The following is a 21,342-nucleotide window of genomic DNA, read 5'->3' on the forward strand; positions in this document are numbered from 1 at the left end:
CTGAGGAAATCGGGTACACTGATGGAAGCAGCTTTGTCTTGGATGGAAAAGAAGAGCCGGGTATGCAGTAGTCTCCAGTTTTGAGACCACAGAGGCTAAACCTCTGCCACCAGGTACTTCAGCCCAATTAGCTGAGCTCATAGCCTTAACTCGAGGTTTAGAGCTGGGAAAAGGAAAAAGAGGAGCCATTTACACTGACTCCAAGTATGCCTTTCTGGTGCTACATGCCCATGCTGCTATGTGGAAAGAAAGGGGCCACTTGACCACCCGAGGGTCCCCAAGCAAATATGGTCATCAAATTCTTAGACTCTTGGAGGCAGTCCATCTGCCCACTGAGGTTTCAGTCTCCCACTGTAAAGGACACCAAAAAGGGAGCACAGAAGTGGTACGAGGGAACCAAGCAGCCGATCAGGCAGCTAAGAGAGCAGAATTTCAGAACAATGACCTAATAGGGATTGCCAACATAGTTCCACAGACTAATTTGCCAGAAACTCTTTCATATACTGAAGGTGAGACTCTTAATGCTAAAAGTGAGGGCTTTCAAGAAGATCATATGGGTGGTTCCAAAAAGGGGGACTCCTTTTTCTGCCTGGGAATCTCACTGGGAAGTTGGTTAACTCCTTACATGCCACCACTCATTTAGGGGAAAAGGTCCTCCAAAGATTACTAGAAAGGTCCTTCAGAGGAACAGGCCTCCAAATGACTATAAGGCAAGTGGTCTCCTCTTGTCCCACTTGCCAATTAAACAACCCCCAAGGAGCTCGAAGACCCCAGCTGGCCCAGCCCATCCAACAACGTGGGGCCTACCCAGGAGAGGACTGGCAGATGAAATTGACCCAGATGACAGTTTCTCAAGGGTAAAAATACCTACTAGTCATGATAGATACATTCACAGGATGGATTGAAGGCTTCCCCACCTGGACTGAGAAGGCTGAGGAGGTGGTAAAAAAACTGCTTCATGAAATCATTCCAAGATTTGGTCTGCCCAGGTCGTTACAAAGTGACAACGGGACATCGTTTATTTCTAAGGTCACCCAAGGGGTCTCTAAAGCATTGGGCATTAACCTATTATCTTCATTGTGCTTGGATGCCTCAGTCTTCAGGAAAAGTAGAAAGAGCCAACCAATTCTTAAAATCAGCGATGAAAAAGATAACCCAGGAGACATCCATGGGATGGAAGGAGCTTTACCAATAGCTCTCCCCCACACTGGCATTGCCCCTAAGGAACAGGTTGGTCTTAGTCCTTATGAGATGCTATATGGAAGACCTTTTGTTTATGTCAATGACCTCTTCCTAGATCCAGAGGCTCAGACCCTCTAGTCTTATACCATGGCCATTGGGCAATTCCAACAGAATATATGCTTGTGGCGTGTAAACCAGGACCCAAAAGATTCTAAGGAGTCACCACTATAAGCTCCAGGAACTCAAGTCCTAATCAAAGTCTGGAAGGATGGGTCCGCAAAGGCTCAGCTCCAGCCCACATGGAAGGGCCCTTACCCTGTAATATTTTATATCCCTACAGCAGTCAAGGTACCAGAACATGACTCCTGGACTCACTACTTATGAGTCAAGCCGTGGAAGAAAACAGAAGAGGACATTCAATATACCTGCGAGCCCCTGGGAGATCTCAGACACTTTTTCAGAACTACAAATGAGTGTCATTCTAATGAACACTCTCAAAATCTAGTTTCTGGGGATAAGATTTTTCAGGACAGCTCTAAAGAGCCAACACAGCTTGGCAGGGGTTGTACTCCAAAACAGACAGGCGATAGATCTTCTGATCCCTGAACAAGGAAGGACTTGAGCCATCCTGGCGATGGAAATTTGGAGTTGGCTAATGCCCCTTCTAGTCCTTGTTATGCCATACTGATGCTGCTTATGATTGTTCCATGTATTATCAATCGTCTAACCTGTTTTGTCTCTGCCCAGGTCAACAAGCTACAACATGCAGTGCCAGTTCAACAAGGAGATATAAAACTACAGCCGACCATGGGAAATACCACTCGCCCTTAGATGGACACCGCTATAAGGACTCTGAGGCCTGAGACTAGCAAGAGGGGGAGGCCCAATACCCCTCGCCACCCCAGGTCAGCAGGAAGTAGCCAGAGAGGCCTCGACGCCCCTATTCCCAAAGAATTCCCAACATCCCATCTCTTGAGGGGGAGAATGTTAGGTAGTTAGAATAGGGAAAAGGAGTCCAGAATGGCATCCGAAGACCAGAGTGAGGACTTCAGGTGGAACAAACAACACTCCTGGCTAGCCCAATTTACCTGGGGCAGGCCCATGGGGTAGGAAAAAACATAAAAAGAGGGGCCAAAGGGCCAGGGGTCTCTCTTTCCCCACCGCACACGCTCGTTCTCTCTCTCTTTGAGTCAGCATGCCCTCATGCCTCGAGGATGTATTTTCCTGTTATTTTCTAAATAAAACTGAGCTGTAACACAGAGCTGTAACACTGATCTGTCCAAGAGCTATAACACGGTCTGTCTGAGAGCTGTGACACGCCGAGGGTTTTAACGTCCGTCGCTTCACATTTTTGAGACCACACAGAACTGAGGATATTATACTCCCCTGACAATTAGGGTATTCTTTTAGGTGCTGGAGAGTCTAGGTATGAGCTCTGGGGCCCTTCCGTCTGGGGGGTCTGGTTTTCCAGTTGGCATGTCATTTCCATAGATACTGGGCATAGAGCTCAAAGTCCACCGTCCAGCCCAAAATGGAGCCTGCTCTGTCTGTTTCCTCCTTCCCCTTAACCTTTCTGTGCTTCAGTTGCAGCATCTATAAAATGGAGATACTGCTAACACATTTCCCTTCCAGGGCTGTTGTGAGGAATAAATGAGTTAATATGTCAAAAGGGCAGGAAACCCGACAAAGTCAAATATTAATAATAGTAAAAGAAACACATTTAAAAAATAAAATACATGGAATCACACAGTTAAAAAAGGACATGGAACAGTTCCTTGCATGTAGTTAGTGCTTGACATAAGGTAATCACTATTTCATTATTGGCTCTGGAAGTTTAATTGGGCCTAGAAGGCCCTTCTAGGAAGTTTGCATTTTGTCCTGTTAATTCCCTGGTAGCTCAGCTGGTAAAGAATCCACCTGCAATGCAGGAGACCCTGGTTCAATCCATGGGTTGGGAAGATCCCCTGGAGAAGGGAACGGGTACCCACTCTAGTATTCTGGCCAGGAGAATTCCATGGACTGTATAGTCCATGGTGTCAAAAAGAGTCAGACACAACTGAGCGACTTTCACTTTCATCCTCAAGAAGAGTCAGGCTGAGTTGGTAGGTGAGAGACAGTGGGGACGGACTGGTTTGGAGACTTGGAATAACATTGAACAGCTCTTATAGAGTGGCAGGTAAGAGCCTGTTTAGAGTAGGTTCCAGAGGGAATAGAAGGGATTTCCTGCTAGTCCAGTGGTTAAGAATCCACCTGCCAATGCAGGGAACACAGGCTCAATCCCTGGGTCCAGGAAGATTCCGCATGCCTCGGAGCAGCTAAGCCTGTGCGCACTGCAAAAAGAGAAGCCACTGCAATGAGAAGGGTAACAAGCAGGAAGGCCAGGGGTCTCCAAATGGAGGAAATAGGCTGCAAGTGTCGGACACTTTCTATCTCTCTCTTGAGCAGCAGGAGGAAACAAACTAGTGTCATTTTTTTCCCCTTCTCTATACAAATTTAAAAAGAGGTTTCTCTTAAAATTCTGTGTTGCCATCATGACACCTGGTTCCACCTGAACTTAACTGTTCTCAAAGCTTGAGCTAACCAATGCATTTTTCTTATGGAAATGTTTGTCTTAAGCTATGTTAATGTACTATGTCTTTACCCTAGACTCTATCTTCAAGTCGGTTTCACCCAAAGGCTTAGATTTAGGCTCAGAACCAACTTGACAAACAGTATGTTATACTCATACAGTTCAGTTCAGAACAGTCACTCAGTCATGTCCGACTCTTTGCGACCCCATGAATCTTAGCACGCCAGGCCTCCCTGTCCATCACCAACTCCCAGAGTTCACTCAGACTCACGTCCATCGAGTCCGTGATGCCATCCAGCCATCTCATCCTCGGTCGTCCCCTTCTCCTCCTGCCCCCAATCCCTCCCAGCATCAGAGTCTTTTCCAATGAGTCAACTCTTCGCACGAGGTGGCTAAAGTACTGGAGTTTCAGCTTTAGCATCATTCCTTCCAAAGAAATCCCAGGGCTGATCTCCTTCAGAATGGGCTGGTTGGATCTCCTTGCAGTCCAAGGGACTCTCAAGAGTCTTCTCCAACACCACAGTTCAAAAGCATCAATTCTTCGGCGCTCAGCCTCCTTCACAGTCCAACTCTCACATCCATACGTGACCACAGGAAAAACCATAGCCTTGATAGAAGAAGGACCTTAGTCGGCAAAGTAATGTCTCTGCTTTTGAATATGCTATCTAGCTTGGTCATAACTTTTCTTCCAAGGAGTAAGCGTCTTTTAATTTCATGGCTGCAGTCACCATCTTCAGTGATTCTGGAGCCCCCCAAAATAAAGTCTGACACTGTTTCTACTGTTTCCCCATCTATTTCCCATGAAGGGATGGGACCGAATGCCATGATCTTCGTTTTCTGAATGTTGAGCTTTACCCAGCTTTTTCACTCTCCACTTTCACTTTCATCAAGAGGCTTTTTAGCTCCTCTTCACTTTCTGCCATAAGGGTGGTGTCATCTGCATATCTGAGGTTATTGATATTTCTCCTGGCAATCTCGATTCCAGCTTGTGCTTCTTCCAGCCCAGCGTTTCTCATGATGTACTCTGCATAAAAGTTAAGTAAGCAGGGTGACATATACAGCCTTGATGTACTCCTTTTCCTATTCGGAACCAGTCTGTTGTTTCAGGTCCAGTTCTAACTGTTGCTTCCTGACCTGCATACAGATTTCTCAGGAAACAAGTCAGGTGGTCTGGTAGTCCCATCTCTTTCAGAATTTTCCACAGTTTTTTGTGACGCACACAGTCAAAGGCTTTGGCATAGTCAATAATGCAGAAATAGATGTTTTTCTGGAACTCTCTTGCTTCTTCCATGATCCAGCAGATGTTGGCAACTTGATCTCTGGTTCCTCTGACTTTTCTAAAACCAGCTTGAACATTAGGAAGTTCACAGTTCACGTATTGCTGAAGCCTGGCTTGGAGAATTTTGAGCATTACTTTACTAGCGTGTGAGGTGAGTGCAATTGTGTGGTAGTTTGAGCATTCTTTTGCATTGCCTTTCTTTGGGATTGGAATGAAAACTGACCTTTTCCAGTCCTGTGGCCACTGCTGAGTTTTCCACATTTGCTGGCATATTGAGTGCAGCACTTTCACAGCATCATCTTTCAGGATTTGAAATAGCTCAACTGGAATCCCATCACCTCCACTAGCTTTGTTCGTAGCGATGCTTTCCAAGGCCCACCTGACTTCACATTCCAGGATGTCTGGCTCTAGATTAGTGATCACACCATCATGATTATCTGGGTCATGAAGATCTTTTTTGTACAGTTCTTCTGTGTATTCTTGCCACCTCTTCTTCATATCTTCTGCTTCTGTTAGGTCCAGACCATTTCTGTCCTTTATCGAGCCCATCTTTGCATGAAATGTTCCCTTGGTATCTCTAATTTTCTTGAAGCGATCTCTCATCTTTCCCATTCTGTTGTTTTCCTCTATTTCTTTGCATTGACCGCTGAAGAAGGCTTTCTTATCTCTTCTTGCTATTCTTTGGAACTCTGCATTCAGATGCTTATATCTTTCCTTTTCTCCTTTGCTTTTCACCTCTCTTCTTTTCACAGCTATTTGTAAGGCCTCCCCAGACTGCCATTTTGCTTTTTTGCATTTCTTTTCCACGGGGATGGTCTTGATCCCTGTTTCCTGTACAATGCCACGAACCTCATTCCATAGTTCATCAGGCACTCTATCTATCAGATCTAGGCCCTTAAATCTGTTTCTCACTTCCACTGTATAATCATAAGGGATTTGATTTAGGTCATTTAGACCTGAATGGTCTAGTGGTTTTCCCTACTTTCTTCAATTTGAGTCTGAATTTGGTAATAAGGAGTTCATGATCTGAGCCACAGTCAGCTCCTGGTCTTGTTTTTGTTGACTGTATAGAGCTTTTCCATCTTTGGCTGCAAAGAATATAATCAATCTGATTTTGGTGTTGACCATCTGGTGATGTCCACGTGTAGAGTCTTCTCTTGTGTTGTTGGAAGAGGGTGTTTGCTATGACCAGTGCGTTTTCTTGGCAAAACTCTATTAGTCTTTGCCCTGCTTCATTCTGCATTCCAAGGCCAAATTTTCCTGTTACTCCAGGTGTTTCTTGACTTCCTACTTTTGCATTCCAGTCCCCTATAATGAAAAGGACATCTTTTTCGTGTGTTAGTTCTAAAAGGCCTTGTAGGTCTTCATAAAACCATTCAAATTCAGCTTCTTCAGCATTACTGGTTGGGGCATAGTCTTGGATAACTGTGATAGTGAATGGTTTGCCTTGGAGACGAACAGAGATCATTCTGTCATTTTTGAGATTGCATCCAAGTACTGCATTTCAGACTCTTTTGTTGACCATGATGGCTACTCCATTTCTTCTGCGGGATTCCTGCCCGCAGTAGTAGATATAATGGTAATCTGAGTTAAATTCACCCATTCCAGTCCATTTTAGTTCACTGATTCCTAGAATGTCGACGTTCACTCTTGCCATCTCTTGTTTGACCACTTCCAATTTGCCTTGATTCATGGACCTGACATTCCAGGTTCCTACGCAATATTGCTCTTTACAGCATCGGACCTTGCTTCTATCACCAGTCACATCTACAGCTGGGTATTGTTTTTGCTTTGGCTTCATCTCTTCATTCTTTCTGGAGTTATTTCTCCGCTGATCTCCAGTAGCATATTGGGCACCTACTGACCTGGGGAGTTTCAGTATCCTATCATTTTGCCTTTTCATACTGTTCATGGGGTTCTCAAGGCAAGAATACTGAAGTTGTTTGCCATTCCCTTCTCAGGTGGACCATATTCTGTCATACACTATTCTCCTAATCTATGTTAATGAAACATTGTATGGTAATCTGCCTTTCTTCAAGATTCAGGTCTATCGGCTTATGGCCTGGGATGACTCACCTTTTGCCATTCTCTGAGTTTTGAGACATTTCCTATCTTTAATTAGCAGACTGCTAGTAGCTGTATAACATCCAGCTAAAGACTAGCAGGGGGCACTCTTTCTGCCCCCTTCTGATGTCTCTGTCGGAAGCTTTCTCTATGTTTTATTTATTTTTTTTTCCAGTCCTGTGTTCTCTATCTTTTATACTTTAATAAAACTTTATTATACAGAAGCACTGAGCTATCAAGCCTCGTCTCTGGCCCCAGGTTGAGTTCTTCTCCTCCAGAGGCCAAGAATCCTGGTGTCTTTTATTCTTCAGCAACAACCTTTCACCTATAGCTAGAGAAAACCCCTGTGCAGCAAGGAAGACCCAGTGCAGCCAAGAATAAATAAATAAATAAAAATTTAAAAAGAATATACCTATCAATAATTACTAAAAATCAAAGCTTCTCTGTTCATGGGATTCTCCAGGCAAGAATATTTCTCTGTTCATGGGATTCTCCAGGCAAGAATACAAGTGGGTTGTCATTTCCTTCTCCAGGGGATTATTCAATGTATGTTCTTATAAAACAAAGGGAATAGAAGAGCTCACGGAGACAGCAAGGATAGGTGGAAAAGAGAAGCAAATGGACAGTAACACGTGGAGAATGTGGGGCCGATGGAAGTTTTGTTTTAATGGGTGGAATTGAAGAGTTAAAAATTTACATTCCCTCCTGCTCCTTCCCTCTTTGTTTAACTCAGCTTGCTCCTTGCAAAGTCTGGATCACATAGGTCTCAGAAAGTGGGGACTCACAATAATAGGATCTGGAGCTTATCTCACCCTTTTCCTGCTCTTTGCAATCGCCCAACCCCAGCAAACCTGCTTAATCATGCCCGTTTGTGTATAAAAACTCCATAACCCCTTTGTTCAGGGCTCAGAGTTTGGAGTGTTAACTCCTCTGGGCCCGCTGGCGTAATAAACCTGAGTTCTCCAACTCTCCGAGTGTAGTGCCTGGTTTCTCGACTACTGGTTTCTGCAACAGAATGATTCTACAGACTATGAACGATGGGGTAGAATTCTGAGGGCAATCCCAGAAGTGGACTCGGGATGGGAGCCAGTGTAAAAACGGCAGGGTTTGTCTTGGAGAGAAGCAGAGCGTTGGGGACCATAATTACTGCCCCTTTACTGATGGGGAGATCCTTTTCCAGAAGGCTGAAATGTGGCGAATCGCGGGCTGGAAAGGGGACCACTCGCAGTGTTCCCTCTCCATCACCGGAAGCAGAAAACCCCAAGCCTGCAGGAAGTGGGCAGGGCCTACGAGGGTAAGGGAAACAGTGGAGGCGGGCTTAGGGGAGAGAGGGCAGGCCTCTGCCTTTGCAGAATTGCGGTGGGGTGGGAGGCCGAGTCTGGAGCCAGAGGGGCAGGGCTTGTTTGGGGTGAGATCACGGATGGCGACACTGGGCGAGGGGTCTGTGATCGTCCGCTGGGCCAACGTGAAGGGGCGTCCAGCATGCCTTCTGTGGAAAGCAGTTTGGGCTCGGAATGCCTGGAATCTGCAGGCCAGCAACTTGGGGCCAAGGGGAGACCGGAGGAGGGCGGATCCGCGAGACTCCAGGCCGCTGAAAGTCGTAGAGGAGCGTGGCTTCTTGTTTTGAAAAAAAAAAAAAAAAAAAAAAAAAAGGGTGTGCGTCTGTGAGGCTTGCAGCACAAACCAATGAAAAGCGAGGGAGGGCGGAGCCTGTGCAAGAGGCGGCCAGTAGAGACGGAGCTCTTAGAGGAGGGGCCTGTGTCCCGGTGAGTGGCTAGGACTTCGCGCATGCGCGGAGGGGCGCCCTGGATCCAAGCGGCCAAAAGGGGCAAGGACACAGGTGCTTGGCCCAACCCTTTCAAGGCGTGCGCCTGGTCACGTGACACGCAGGGCGCCGAATTCCTCTGGAGCCAGCGCCATTTCCTATGGGTGAAGGTTAAAGTTCCACGGGGGTAGGAGGAGCATCCTGATACGACCTGACCTTGACTCACGGCCTGGATTCGGGAGTCAGATTGGAGTCCAGGCGCTCGGTGGAGGGGAGGGGTCCGGCTTCAGGAGAGGGTCATGCACGCAGACTTGGAGGTGTAGTCATGGGGTGGGCTCACCACTAGGGCGAAGATTCGTGTCCTTGATATCAAAGAGAGGCGGGGTTTCCCGCCGACCCATTGAGAAGCAGGTAAGTGGGAAATAATTGGAGGCGCTGTCGCCGCGTCGACTTGTGGTGGCCGAATTTAGCTGGTCGTGGTAATGTATGGGGAGGGGGGTTGGGCTAGCGTTGCAAGGGGCGTGGCCTGGTTAGGAGCCTGGAGGTGTAAGGGGCGTGATCGCTTAGGTGCGCGAGACAAGGGGCGTGGCCGGGATCTGGGCCAGGAGAGAGGGTGTGCCTTCTGAGTAATTTAATTGTCGCCTCCAAGTCCAAGCACTGCCCTTTCTTCCTTAGGTGTCAGCTCATGGAGACCGCGGCGACTGCCGCCCCAGCTTGGGGCTTCTTCTCCTCTTTCCTGCTCCTGGCCTTCGGGACGCTAGTGGCCGCCTTGCTGGGCGCCGCTCACCGCCTGGGGCTCTTCTATCAGTTGATGCACAAGGTTCGGGGGCATACAGGGGTGGCGGGCCGGGGGCAGTCAAAGGAGTGGACTTCAGTTAGCACCGTTTCCAGCTAACCCATTTCACAGGCGGGGAGAGTGAGGTTCCGATTAATGCAGAGCGACTCACTGGTCGGGAAATTCTAGGATCGGTTGCTACTGTGGAACTGCTTCCGGGACCCTGGACTTTGCCTCTAGGAAGGGGCCACAGGGAAACTACAGCTGCCCGGCACTCCACACCCCGCCCGGCACTCCACACCCCACCCTACCCCCTTCCTTAAAGGTTCTCAGTCCTTTTCACAGAGCGGTGCTCCCTAATACGGTGGAGTCAGAGTGCTGAGGGCAGGCCCCAGAGGATGTGGCTGGCTGTGACAGATTTGTGAGGGTAGCTGTCTGTTCTGCTCAGCGCTTTAGAGCGATTTTCCCAAGTACCCATCAGTTTGTTTTCATTTTCCACAAGCAGAAACCGAGGCTCAGAGAGGGTGTGTGATGACTTGCCTAAGGTGACCTGTTTAGGGAAGAAGTGACTCCACAGACCTGGCTCTGAACTACTTGGCTCCTCGCAGAAATTCACCCTTTCCCAGACCCTTTCCCTGTCTTTTTTTTTTTTTAAGTCTTTACTGAATTTGTTACAGTGTTGCTCCTGTTTTATGTTTTGGATTTTGGCTGCCAGGAATGTGGGATCTTGGCTCTCTGCCCAGGGATCGAACCCACACCCTCTGCATTGGAAGGCAAAGTCTTAACCACCAGCCCACCAGGGAAGTCTCCCTCCTAACCTGGAGCAGTGCCACTAGCCTTGTGGACCTGTAAAGATTTAAGACAAAGGCCGGGCTTCCCAGGTGGTGCAGTGGTAAGGAACCTGCTTGCCAGTGCGGGAGACGTGGATTTGACCCTTAGGTTGGGAAGATCCCCTGGAGAAGGAAATGGCCACCCACTCCAGTATTCTTGCCTGGGAGGTCCCGTGGACAGAGGAGCCTGGCAGGCTGCAGTCTGTGGGGCTGCAAAAGAGCCGGACATGACTGAGTGACTGAACAACCATAACAGTGACAAAGGCCTCTGGTGTACGGGGCTGTGTGGAAGCTGGGGCTGGGAAGCCCCAGCATTGTCTTTGCCACAGGCTGCTCCTGTGCTAGGCAACTTGGTTGTTGGCAGCCTGTGAATGGGGCCTGGTCCAGTGGGTGGGAGGGGGCCTGGGAGATGAGTTAGCAGTCTCCTGTTGTGGGGACCCGATACTGGAGGGCAGGCCGTTCTGGAGTCCCAGCTGGTGGCTTCTGGCCAAGCTCCCTTGGGCTCTGTGGATCCACCTTTTCTAATCTCTCTTCCTGTTTGCGCCACAGGTGCCTTGAGAGCACTGATTCTATGGGACTTTGAGTCTTGCTCAGGAGTCATGGTCTTTGTAGCTGTAAAAGGATATATTGTCGGGAGGCTCTGATAAGATGCCTGGTGTGGCTCAGTGGTAAAGAATCTGCCTGCCAATGAGGGAGACGTGGGTTCAATGCCTGGGTTGGGACAATACCCTGGAGAAGGAAGGTAACCCATTCCAGTGTTTACTGCCTGGGAAATTCCATGGAGAGAGGAACCTGGTGGGCTACAATCCATGCAGGTCGCAAAAGAGTCAGACACGACCTAGCGACTAAACAAGAGCAAAGCAACACCAAGCTTCCCCTGCCTTCCCGCCTTGCCCCTCCCCTCCTTCCTGGGGGAGGGGTGTAATTCCTCTGCCCACCTGCCCTGGTGTCTGCACCTTGGTCCTTGACAATCTCACTCCTCCCCTCTCCCGGCCCAGGTGGACACGGCAAGCATCCGGCATGGTGGGGAGAACGTGGCAGCCGTGCTGAAGGCCCACGGTGTGCGCTTCCTTTTCACGCTGGTCGGCGGGCACATTTCGCCACTGCTGGTGGCCTGTGAGAAGTTGGGCATCCGTGTGGTGGACACCCGCCACGAAGTCACAGCTGTCTTTGCCGCTGATGCTGTAGCCCGCCTGACCGGTGAGGGCAGAATGGGGAGGGCTGGGGGCTGGTGAGACTGGGATGTGTTTGAGGGGGCAGGGATTTTATTTTGCGGGGAGAGGAACATGGCTGGGAGGGTGGACCCAGCTGAGACAGGGTTTGTGTTCCAGGGACGGTGGGTGTGGCAGCCGTGACGGCAGGCCCCGGCCTCACCAACACAGTGACTGCGGTGAAGAACGCCCAGATAGCTCAGTCCCCAGTCCTGCTCCTGGGTGGGGCTGCCAGCACCCTGCTGCAGGTGCCCTGTCCTGGTGGGGTGGGGGGCAGGTGGCAGGGACCCCAGGGAGCCTGGAAGTGCTCATGTATTGACTTCCTGGATTTTTTCTGTCTCTACTAGAATCGGGGTGCACTCCAGGCAGTTGATCAGATGTCCCTGTTCCGGCCGCTCTGCAAATTTTGTGCTTCTGTGCGAAGAGTGCGGGATATCATCCCCACCCTGAGGGCCGCGATGGCGGCTGCACAGTCGGGTACCCCCGGTAGGTAGTGGGGCGGGGGCTGGGCAGAGGTCCCGCCCTGGGACCTGGGAGGCACGGCAGACTGAGCGTTCTCCTTGTCTCCATGCAGGCCCGGTGTTTGTGGAACTGCCTCTGGACGTGCTGTACCCCTACTTCATGGTTCAGAAGGAGATGGTGCCAGCTAAGCCGCCCAAGGGCCTCATGAGTCGAGCGGTCCACTGGTAAGTAGCCCGGCTCCTACCACTCTCCCTCCCATATTCCCTGGCTTCTCTCACAGATCCCTGCCAGCACCCATCCTTTCTTTGACTCATTCACTGATTTGCACGTTAGTTTGAGAGGAGCCAGCCACGGGGAGAGTTTCCTAGGTAGAGGAGACAGCATATGCAAAGGTCCTGAGGCAGCAATGAAGTTTTTGGGTTGGGAAAGCAAAGTGGCCCGTGTGGTGGCAGCAGGTGAGCAAAGGGGAGAAGGGTAGAGGCTGAGCTGAGAGCAGTCAGCAGGAGCGCCTGGGCAGACCTGGGGCTTTGTTTTTTTAAATAAATGGCTGTGATTTTTTAAATAAAAGGTCTTGAACACGTTACGGTGTTGCTTTTGCTTTGTGTTTTTTTGGTCTCGAGCCATGTGGGATCTGAACCCCCAGACCAGGGGTTGAACCTGTACCCCTGCATTGAAAGGCCAAGTCTTAACCACTGGACTGCCAGGAGAGTCCCTGGGGCTTTGTTTTTAATTAGAGAGCCATTGAGAAGCATTTCAGGACCTTAAGCACTGGCACGGGATACCCTGGTTTGGCTTGTATTTTTATTATTACCTTGGCTGTGCTGGGTCTTCATTGCTACGCTGGCTTTTCTCCAGTTGTGGTGAGTCAGGGCTCCTCTCTCTAGTTGCGGTTTGTGGGCGTCTCACTGCAGTGGCTTCCCTTGTTTCGGAGCACAGGCTCTAGGGCATGTGGGCCTCAGGAGTCGCAGCTCCCGGGCTGTAGAGCACAAGCTCAGTGGTTGTGGCACCTGAGCTCAGTTGTCCTAAAGCATGTGGGGTCTTCCCCGGGCAGGGATTGAGGCCGTGTCTTCTGCATTGGCAGGTGGATCCTTTACCACTGAGCCATCACGGAAGCCCTGGTTTGGGTTTTTATTAACGATCCCTGTGGCTCTTGCCAGAGAGTGGACTTTGGCGTCAGGTGGAAGCTGGGAAGCCAGGGAGGAGGTGTGGCAGTCCCTGGGATGAGAGTTGATGGTGGCCTGCAATCTAGGTGGTAGGTGTGGAATGCAGAGATGTGGATGGATCTCATATGAGTGTCTGGACCTGCAGCAGGATAGGATAAGGGGACGGTGGGTCCCTGTAGGCCCACGGCATGGGCACAGTTCACTCTGGGGCCTCCTATGGGACTTTTGAGTGGTGAGTAGCCTGGGTGTTGGAGAGACCAGGCCTGGTGTGGGATAAGCTTGAAGGTTTTCCTGGAAGAGCTGCAAGTTTCACGGAGGAACATCTTTCCATTGAGAGGCCAAAAAAGTTGTAAGTAGGAGCATAGACTGAGCAGAGGTATGTGAGAGGGATCATTTCTGGTCACCACTGAGGTGGACCTGGCTGAAACAGGACACAGAAAGGAGAATCAATTCTCCTCTTCCCTCTCTGTCCTTTCCATTTGCCTGTCCTTGCCCCTCTGACTTCTACTCCCCCTCCAAATATTTAGTGAGTGCCACTATGTGCTAGGTGCCAGGATGGGCATGAATAGGACAGATAGGTCCCTGCTCCCTGGGCATATGAGGAGCACCTGGAAGGCCAGCTTATGGTGTAGCAGGTTAACTCACATGTCTCTTATAATAACCCTTAGAGTTAAGACTCAGGTATTATTCAGCCCATTTCGCAGATTATGTAACTGAGACCCAGGGCAGCTGAATGACTTGCATGCAGTTGCCCAGTTTGTTAATGGTGCACTAGGGTTCAGCCTGAAGGAACCTTCAATGCTTAATCCACACAGCTATGTTCCATCTGTAACATAGCTGGAGTGAAATGAATGTCCAGAGAGATGGGTTCAAATCCCAGAACTGCCACTAGCTAGCTGTGAACAAATGATTAAACTTCTCTTTTTTTTCTTCCAGTTTTATTGAGATCTAATTGATATAAACAACACAGTGTAGGTTTAAGGCGTACAGCATAATGATTTGACTTGTGTATATTGTGATTAAACCTTGCTTGATGTCAGCTTCCTCATCTGTAAGGTGGATAAACATTGCTTTTTCTCTCTAAGATTTTGTGAAAAATAAAGTGAGATTATTTTGATAGGGAAAAGCATATGCTGAAGTAGAAAAGAATTAATCATTATTATCTTAAATAAGAATAGGGCTGAGTCCCTAAAAAAGAATGAAATAATGCCATTTGCAGCAACATGGATGGATCTAGAGATTGTTGTGCTGAGTGAAGTGAGATAGAGATGGAGAAATATCATGTGACATCCCTTATATGGGGAATCTAAAAAGAAATGATATAAATGAACTTGTTTATGAAATAGAAAGGGACTCACAGGCTTAGAGAACAAACTTATGGTTGCCACTGGGGAAGGATGGGGGGAAGGGATAGTTAGGGAGTTTGGGATAGATATGTACACACTGGACTTCGCAGGTAGTGCTAGTGGTAAAGAGCCTGCCTGCCAGTGCAGGAGATGTAAGAGACTTGGGTTAGATCCCAAGGTCGGGAAGATCCCCTGGAGAAGGGCATGGCAACCCACTCCAGTATTCTTGTCTGGAAAATAACATGGACAGAGGAGCCTGGCGGGCTACAGTCCATGGGTTTGCAAAGGAACTGGACACACATGACTTAGTGCCTAGACAACAGTACAGTGTTTTGCAATGTGCTTTATATCCTGAGTGGATATATCACTGGACCTTGGGAGAGATGGTCCCTTTTACATCTTACAGAGGAGGAAGCTCAGAAAAGTTAAATCACTCAGCCAGAGTCACACAGGAAGCAGCAGAGCCAGAACCCAAGCCCACATCTGTCTGACCCAGTGGGTCTGGCCCCTGATTCTGGTGCTCCAGCCTGTGGCCCTTGTTTCTCAAGGTCTGTGTCAGGTTGGGGTGGTCACCAGAAGCTTCCAAGGGGAAACAGGCCACTGGGCACTTGGCCGCTGGGGTCTGTGTCCCCGGACCATTGTTCATCCACCTCTGTTCCTGCCCTGCCTTTCCAGTCCCTTTCTGGGCCCTTCTTCTTCAGCTTCTGAAACCCTGGTAATTACTCCTGGTAATGGCCTCTTCCTCTTCTCTTTGCAGGTACTTAGCGAATTCCCTGGCCAACCTCTTTGCAGGAGCTTGGGAGCCTCAGCCTGAGGGGCCTCTGCCCCTGGACATTCCCCAGGCCTCCCCCCAGCAGGTGACTTACCTCTGTTCCCTGGCCAGGGACCCCACTCCGCCCCCAACCACCACCACATGCTGAGTGGCTTCTCTCTGAATCAGTATCGGGGCTGTCATCTTGGGGGCCTCTTGGTGACCCGAGGTCGGCTCTTTGAGCCCCCACCTCTTGCCCCAGGTTCAGCGATGTGTGGAGATCTTGAGTCGGGCCAAAAGGCCCCTCATGCTAATTGGGAGCCAGGCCCTGCTGCCTCCGACATCCGCAGATAAGCTTCGGTGAGAAGCCTCCGGCCTGCCCTTATTGTCACACGCCTGGTCCCTTGGTGCCCTGGGAGGAGGGGCAGGCCCTGGGCCACACTCACTTCTGTTCTGCTTGGATCCCCAGGGTTGCCGTGGAGACCCTGGGCATCCCTTGCTTCCTGGCGGGGATGGCACGGGGACTGCTGGGCCGCAACCACCCCCTCCACTTCCGGCAGAACCGCAGGGCCGCCCTGAAGAAGGCAGATGTGGTCGTCCTGGCAGGTGGGCCTGGTCCTCCTACCCTCCCTCCCTTTCCCCTCCTTCTAGGTACCTCCCTGCCCGTGTGACCTTCCCCCCCTGGCTGGGTACTGGCTGGCACCTAGTCTCATAATCACCACCTTCCTACCTCTCACCCCTAATTTCTCACCAGGTGGCAGTCGTGTCTGGGACCCAGCTTTACATAGAAGGGCATGCACAGAGAGTGGGCACCTGTGGGGCTGTGTACAGCACTTGCATATATATGCGTTATATAGCATTGACACAGCCCGTACACATATCTTCTTACATAAAGTGCTCTGAATCCTGCTAGGCACATAATAGTTTTATCAGCTATTGTTGTATAATAACCACCCTAAACACAGTGGCTTACAACGCGCTTATTATTTCTCAAGACCCACCTATGAGTTAGTTGACAGTTTTTTTTTTTCTCATTTTGGCAGGGCTTGTCCCTGAGTCTGCAGTCAGGAAGGCTGTGGTTGGGCTGGCTCGTGTACTTGGGGCCTGACTGGCTGCAGGACTGGGCTAGCATGGCCTTGGTTGGGGTAACTGAGTCCTCTCTCTCCCCCTACCTCCTCCTCCGTGTTTCTCATCAGCCAGCCAGGTAGCCTGGCCTTGTTCACTTGGTGGGTGATGAGAAACATGCAGGGCTGGGGGAACAAGGTTATATCAGAGAACAGGGTGGAAGCCGCAAGGCTGCTGGAGGTCTGGCTTCAGGAACACACGCCATGACTTCTCTCACCTTCTTGCAGGCCAGACACCATAGGTCTGGGGGCCAGTCTAGGTCCCAGGAGTGGGGACCTGCAGAGTCTTACTGCAGGGGGCACTGGCACCGGGAGAGGTGAAGGATGGGGCCCTTCCTGTACTCAGGGAGCCACAGTGGGTCGAGTAAGGTGGTGGGCACCCCCAGGAAGCTGGCCCTCGGTCTGCTGAGACCCGCCCCCCTTTCCCCAGGAACAGTGTGTGACTTCCGCCTGTCCTATGGGCGTGTCCTCAGCCGCAGCAGCAAAATCATTGTTGTCAACCGTGACCGGAAGGAGATGCTGATCAACTCAGACATTTTCTGGAAGCCCCAAGAGGCTGTGCAGGGTGAGCCCCTCTTTTTGTATGTGTTGCTTTTCTTCTGGCCTCTGCTGACAGCTGGCTTGAGCTGGGTGCTGGTGATCAAGGCCTGGATCCTGCCCCAGGGGGCACCCAGTTGGCTGGAGATGCATATTTGGCCCTTCAACTGGTAGGTGCTTCTGGATCAACTAAGGGTAGGGTTTTTTTTAGAAATTTTTATTGTGCATAAAATGGTCATTCCCCTTCGTAGGTCAGTTGTTACCACCTCTAAAATTGTTTACTGTAAACCAGAGCTTCCCAGCTGGTGCTAGTGATAAGGAATCCTCTTGCCAATGCAGGAGATGCAAGAGATGCGGGTTCGATCCCTAGGTTGGGCAGATACCTTGGAGAAAGAAATGGCACCCCACTCCAGTATTTGTGCCTGGGAGATCCCAGGCACAGAGGAGCCTCTCGGGCTACAGTCCATGAGGTCACAAAGACTCAGACCCAACTGAGCACACAGGCACACACGCACGTGCACACACGGCACGTGTTCTGGGGGGAAGGCCCGGGAATGTGCATGTGATAACGTGTCCTGACTGTACTCTCCCATGTTGCCCACTGCCTTTAGGGCCTGGCGCTGGGAGCAGTGTCTTTACACGCAGCCCTGAGCACTGCCCAGGCAAATTGAGGGGCCGCTGCTGGTTTCTTGCTCCAGGCCCTGGCCGCCGCCGCCACCATGCTGGCTTCAGGGCTGGGCACGGATGAAGACTGTCTTGCTGGAGCCTGGGTAGCCACTGTCATTGGCCTGCCCCTTTTGGCATTCGATTTCCACTGGGTGAATGGGGACTGCTCCTCTGCCAACCTGCTTCTGGGCGGAGGCATGATGCTGGCAGTGGCTGGTGACCACCTTGGTGCTGAGGGCCGCTCTGTGGCTGGTCAGGCAGTGGTGCTGGTGGTCGCGGTGACCATCCTCATTGTGGCCGTTTTCACAACCAACGCTTATGGAATGTGGGGGGGTGTGATGCTAGGTGCTGCAGGTCTTCTGAGCCGGCTGGAGGAGGACAGACTGCTGCTGCCGAAGGAGGACATCTGTCGCTGGGCCCTGGCTGGGGGCAGCTGGGCCTACCACCGGGCCCTGCACACACACACAGCGCCTACAGTGGGAGTGACGGCTGGAGACTGCGGGGCGAAGCTTCTGCCCAGCTACCACCTTCCCGCTAGTGACAGACGCTCCTCCCTAAAGCCAGCTTTCTGCAGATTGACTGTGTCCCTCTCTGGCTCAGTGTGAGGACTTGCCCAAAACCAAAATGAGGGGGACCGGGTCCCAGGCACGTTCTCAGGCTTGATTTTGGGTAGGCCATGGTTGTGGATCCAGAGAGAGGCCTGGTCTCCAATAAACCTGAGGGATTTAGCAGGGGAAAAAAAAGAGAGAGAGACCTGGGGTCTCTTAGTCTTTCTGTCATGGCTCCTCTACCCCTGTTCAGTCCTTTTCCACAGCCTTTCCACGTCCTGCTTTGCCCATCGTTCCGAGGACATTGACTCTACCCTGCAGTGTACGTGAGAGGGAACTTGTGTCAGGCAAAGAAATGGCACCATGTGTATTCACATTTGGGAAGACCCACTGGAGCAGCTGATGGGCAGCAAGTTGGAGAGGACCACGTAGAGGCAAGGGGGCTGTTAAGGCCAGGACAGCAACCATGAGGCCTGGACTCGGGATGGGCAGGGAGGAGAAACTCGGCTTCGCTGAGCCTCTGTGTGATCATTTCTGAGATGGAGCTGATGAAAGGTACATCGTCATTGGTTAATCTGGTCGCTCTCCAATACTCTGTGTGCCTGGGTTGTCGAGGTGTGCTTGGACGATAGAGGTGTTTTTAGAGACATGTTTCAGGGGCAGAATTGACAGGTCTGTGTGACCCACGGTGTGAAGGGGGAGGCAGGAGACAGAGGCAGATGTGAGTTTCTAACTCACTTTGTAATTTTTTAATTTTTGGCTGCACTGGGTCTTCATTGCTGCATGGCCTTTCTCTAGTTGTGGCCAGTAGGGGCCACTCTTTAGTTTCAGCGTGCAGGCTCCTCATTGCGGTGGCTTCTCTTGATGTGGAGTACAGGCTCTAGGGGTCGACTCCTGGGCTCTAGAGCACAGGCTCAATAGTTGTGGTGCCTGAGCTTGGTTGCTCGGTGGCATGTGAGATCTTCCTGGACCAGCGATCGAACCTGTGTCTCCTGCATTGGTAGACGGATTCTTTACCACTGAGGCCCCAGGGGAGCCCTGCTGACTCACTTTGGCCTTGCTCTTCCTCTCACCCCTGTTGCCCTAACCCTGGTTCTGGCAGGCTCTGGGGTGTTTTACCCATTTTGCCTTAGGCCATCTCTGCCCCCACCTCCCCCGCTGCCTGCTTCCTTGCTTCAGATGCCTGTTGGCTTCCTGCTGCCTTTGGGCCTCGTACTCAAAGGTAGGAGGTGGCCTTCTCCCCACAGCTGTGCCCCTTTCCTTCCCCCAGGAGATGTGGGCTCCTTCGTGGTGAAGCTGGTGGAGGGCCTCCGGGGTCAGATGTGGGCCTCAGACTGGGCAGAGGAGCTTCGGCAAGCCGACCAACAGAAGGAGCAGACCTTCCGGTGGGGGCTGGGCAGAGTGGGCTTGGTGGGTTATGGGTTCCTGGCAGGCCAGGCTGCTGGCTCTGCTGACCTGCCTTGCTCCGTCACAGGGAGAAGGCACTGATGCCCGTAGCCCAGCATCTTAACCCGGTGCGGGTCCTGCAGCTGGTGGAGGACACTCTGCCTGACAACTCCATCCTGGTGGTCGATGGCGGGGACTTTGTGGGCACAGCTGCCTACCTGGTGAAGCCTCGTGGGCCCTTGTGTTGGCTTGATCCTGGTAAGGGCAGACCTACACCTGGGGCAGCTTGCACTCCTCTGGGCCTCTTTACACCTGATCTTGGTTCTCCTAGGGGCCTTCGGGACTCTGGGGGTTGGTGCTGGATTTGCACTTGGGGCCAAACTCTGTCGGCCGGATGCTGAGGTAAGTCAGAGTGTGCTGGGTGCAGGAGGCTTGCTGCTTTCTGGGCCGTAAGCCAGCCCAACTATCCTTGGTACCCACCTCAGGTCTGGTGCCTGTTTGGGGATGGAGCGTTTGGCTATAGCCTCATCGAATTTGACACCTTCGTCAGACACAAGGTGACTGGGCGGGCTGACCCAAGGGAAGCTCAGAGCCTGGGGTTCTGGGAACTATCCTCAGGGGTGGGCTGGGGAGGGAGCTCCTTATCTGGCAGAGGTCCTGTCCTTGCCTTTCACCTGCTGCTGGCCAAGCCTTGGGACTGAAGGCCTTGGCCTGGCCTCCTCCTCTCCCTCCCTGCAGATCCCAGTGATGGCCTTGATAGGAAATGATGCTGGCTGGACCCAGATTTCCAGGGAGCAGGTGCCCTCTTTGGGCAGCAATGTGGCCTGTGGCCTGGCTTACACTGGTGAGAGGGGCCTGGATGGGCAGGGAGGGGGAATGCCATTTCAGGGTCAGCTGAATATGTATTCTCCTGGGCTGCCTGCACGGGGGGCCGGGCTTCTGCCACCATTTTGACTTGCCCTTCCGTTTTAGATTATCACAAGGCAGCCCAGGGCCTGGGGGCCCAGGGCTTGCTGCTCTCACGTGAGAATGAGGATCAGGTGGTCAAGGTGCTGCGTGACGCCCAGCAGCAGTGCCAAGATGGCCACCCAGTTGTGGTCAACATCCTCATCGGGAGGACGGACTTCCGGGATGGCTCCATCGCCATGTAGGGCCTCATGGGTCAGTGCTTTTGGCTGCCTTCCCACCCCTGGACTGTGCCTAGCTGGCTTGGAGTTTTATCCTTGCCTGCCCTGGGCCTAAGCCATGAGGCCCAGTGACCCTGCAATCTTTCCTGAGGACAGGGAGGGGCTGGACGGAGTCAGAGCTAAGAGGGGTTCTGACAGCCCTGGGGAGTCCTTGGGCCTATTTGTGAACTCAACTGCGTCCTTTCTCCCCTCCTCACTTGTTCAGTAGCTAAGTCATGTCCATCTCTTCGTGACTCCATGGACTGCAGCATGCCAGGCTCCTCCAACCCTCCACTATCTCCCAGAGTTTGCTCAAATTCATGTCCATTAAGTCGGTGATGCTATCTAACCATCTCATCCTCTGCTGCCTCCTTCTCCTTTTGCCTTTGGTCTTTCCCAGCATCAGGGTCTTTTCCAATGAATTGGCTCTTTTGCATCAGGTGGCCAAAGTATTGCGGCTTCCTGTCTCACACAATGAATAAACCATGTCTGGTCCATGGGGGCCCAAGTACTCATCC

At 51.4% G+C, this 21,342-nt stretch overlaps 1 protein-coding gene across 3 annotated transcripts; it reads left to right on the forward strand.

Moving 5' to 3' along the window:
• Nucleotides 1–8,978: 8,978 nt before the first annotated feature.
• ILVBL (ilvB acetolactate synthase like) lies at nucleotides 8,979–21,339 on the forward strand. Of its 3 annotated transcripts, XM_060416260.1 has the most exons (17): nucleotides 8,979–9,046; nucleotides 9,535–9,679; nucleotides 11,463–11,664; nucleotides 11,796–11,923; nucleotides 12,023–12,161; nucleotides 12,250–12,361; nucleotides 15,404–15,503; nucleotides 15,660–15,757; nucleotides 15,867–16,003; nucleotides 16,952–17,086; nucleotides 19,543–19,657; nucleotides 19,747–19,916; nucleotides 19,990–20,060; nucleotides 20,144–20,215; nucleotides 20,397–20,502; nucleotides 20,631–20,819; nucleotides 21,051–21,339. In XM_060416260.1, the coding sequence occupies exons 2-16, from the start codon at nucleotides 9,545–9,547 to the stop codon at nucleotides 20,807–20,809; spliced, it is 1,899 nt and encodes a 632-aa protein (XP_060272243.1). In that variant the 5' UTR covers nucleotides 8,979–9,046; nucleotides 9,535–9,544; the 3' UTR covers nucleotides 20,810–20,819; nucleotides 21,051–21,339. The 3 variants fall into 3 exon arrangements, with proteins under 3 accessions (XP_060272243.1, XP_042105706.1, XP_042105707.1); XM_042249772.1 differs by having other exon boundaries at nucleotides 20,631–21,339; XM_042249773.1 differs by having other exon boundaries at nucleotides 8,979–9,029; nucleotides 20,631–21,339.
• Nucleotides 21,340–21,342: the final 3 nt, after the last annotated feature.

This window comes from Ovis aries, chromosome 5 (genome assembly GCF_016772045.2).
Source record: "Ovis aries strain OAR_USU_Benz2616 breed Rambouillet chromosome 5, ARS-UI_Ramb_v3.0, whole genome shotgun sequence".
Lineage (NCBI taxonomy): Eukaryota > Metazoa > Chordata > Mammalia > Artiodactyla > Bovidae > Ovis > Ovis aries.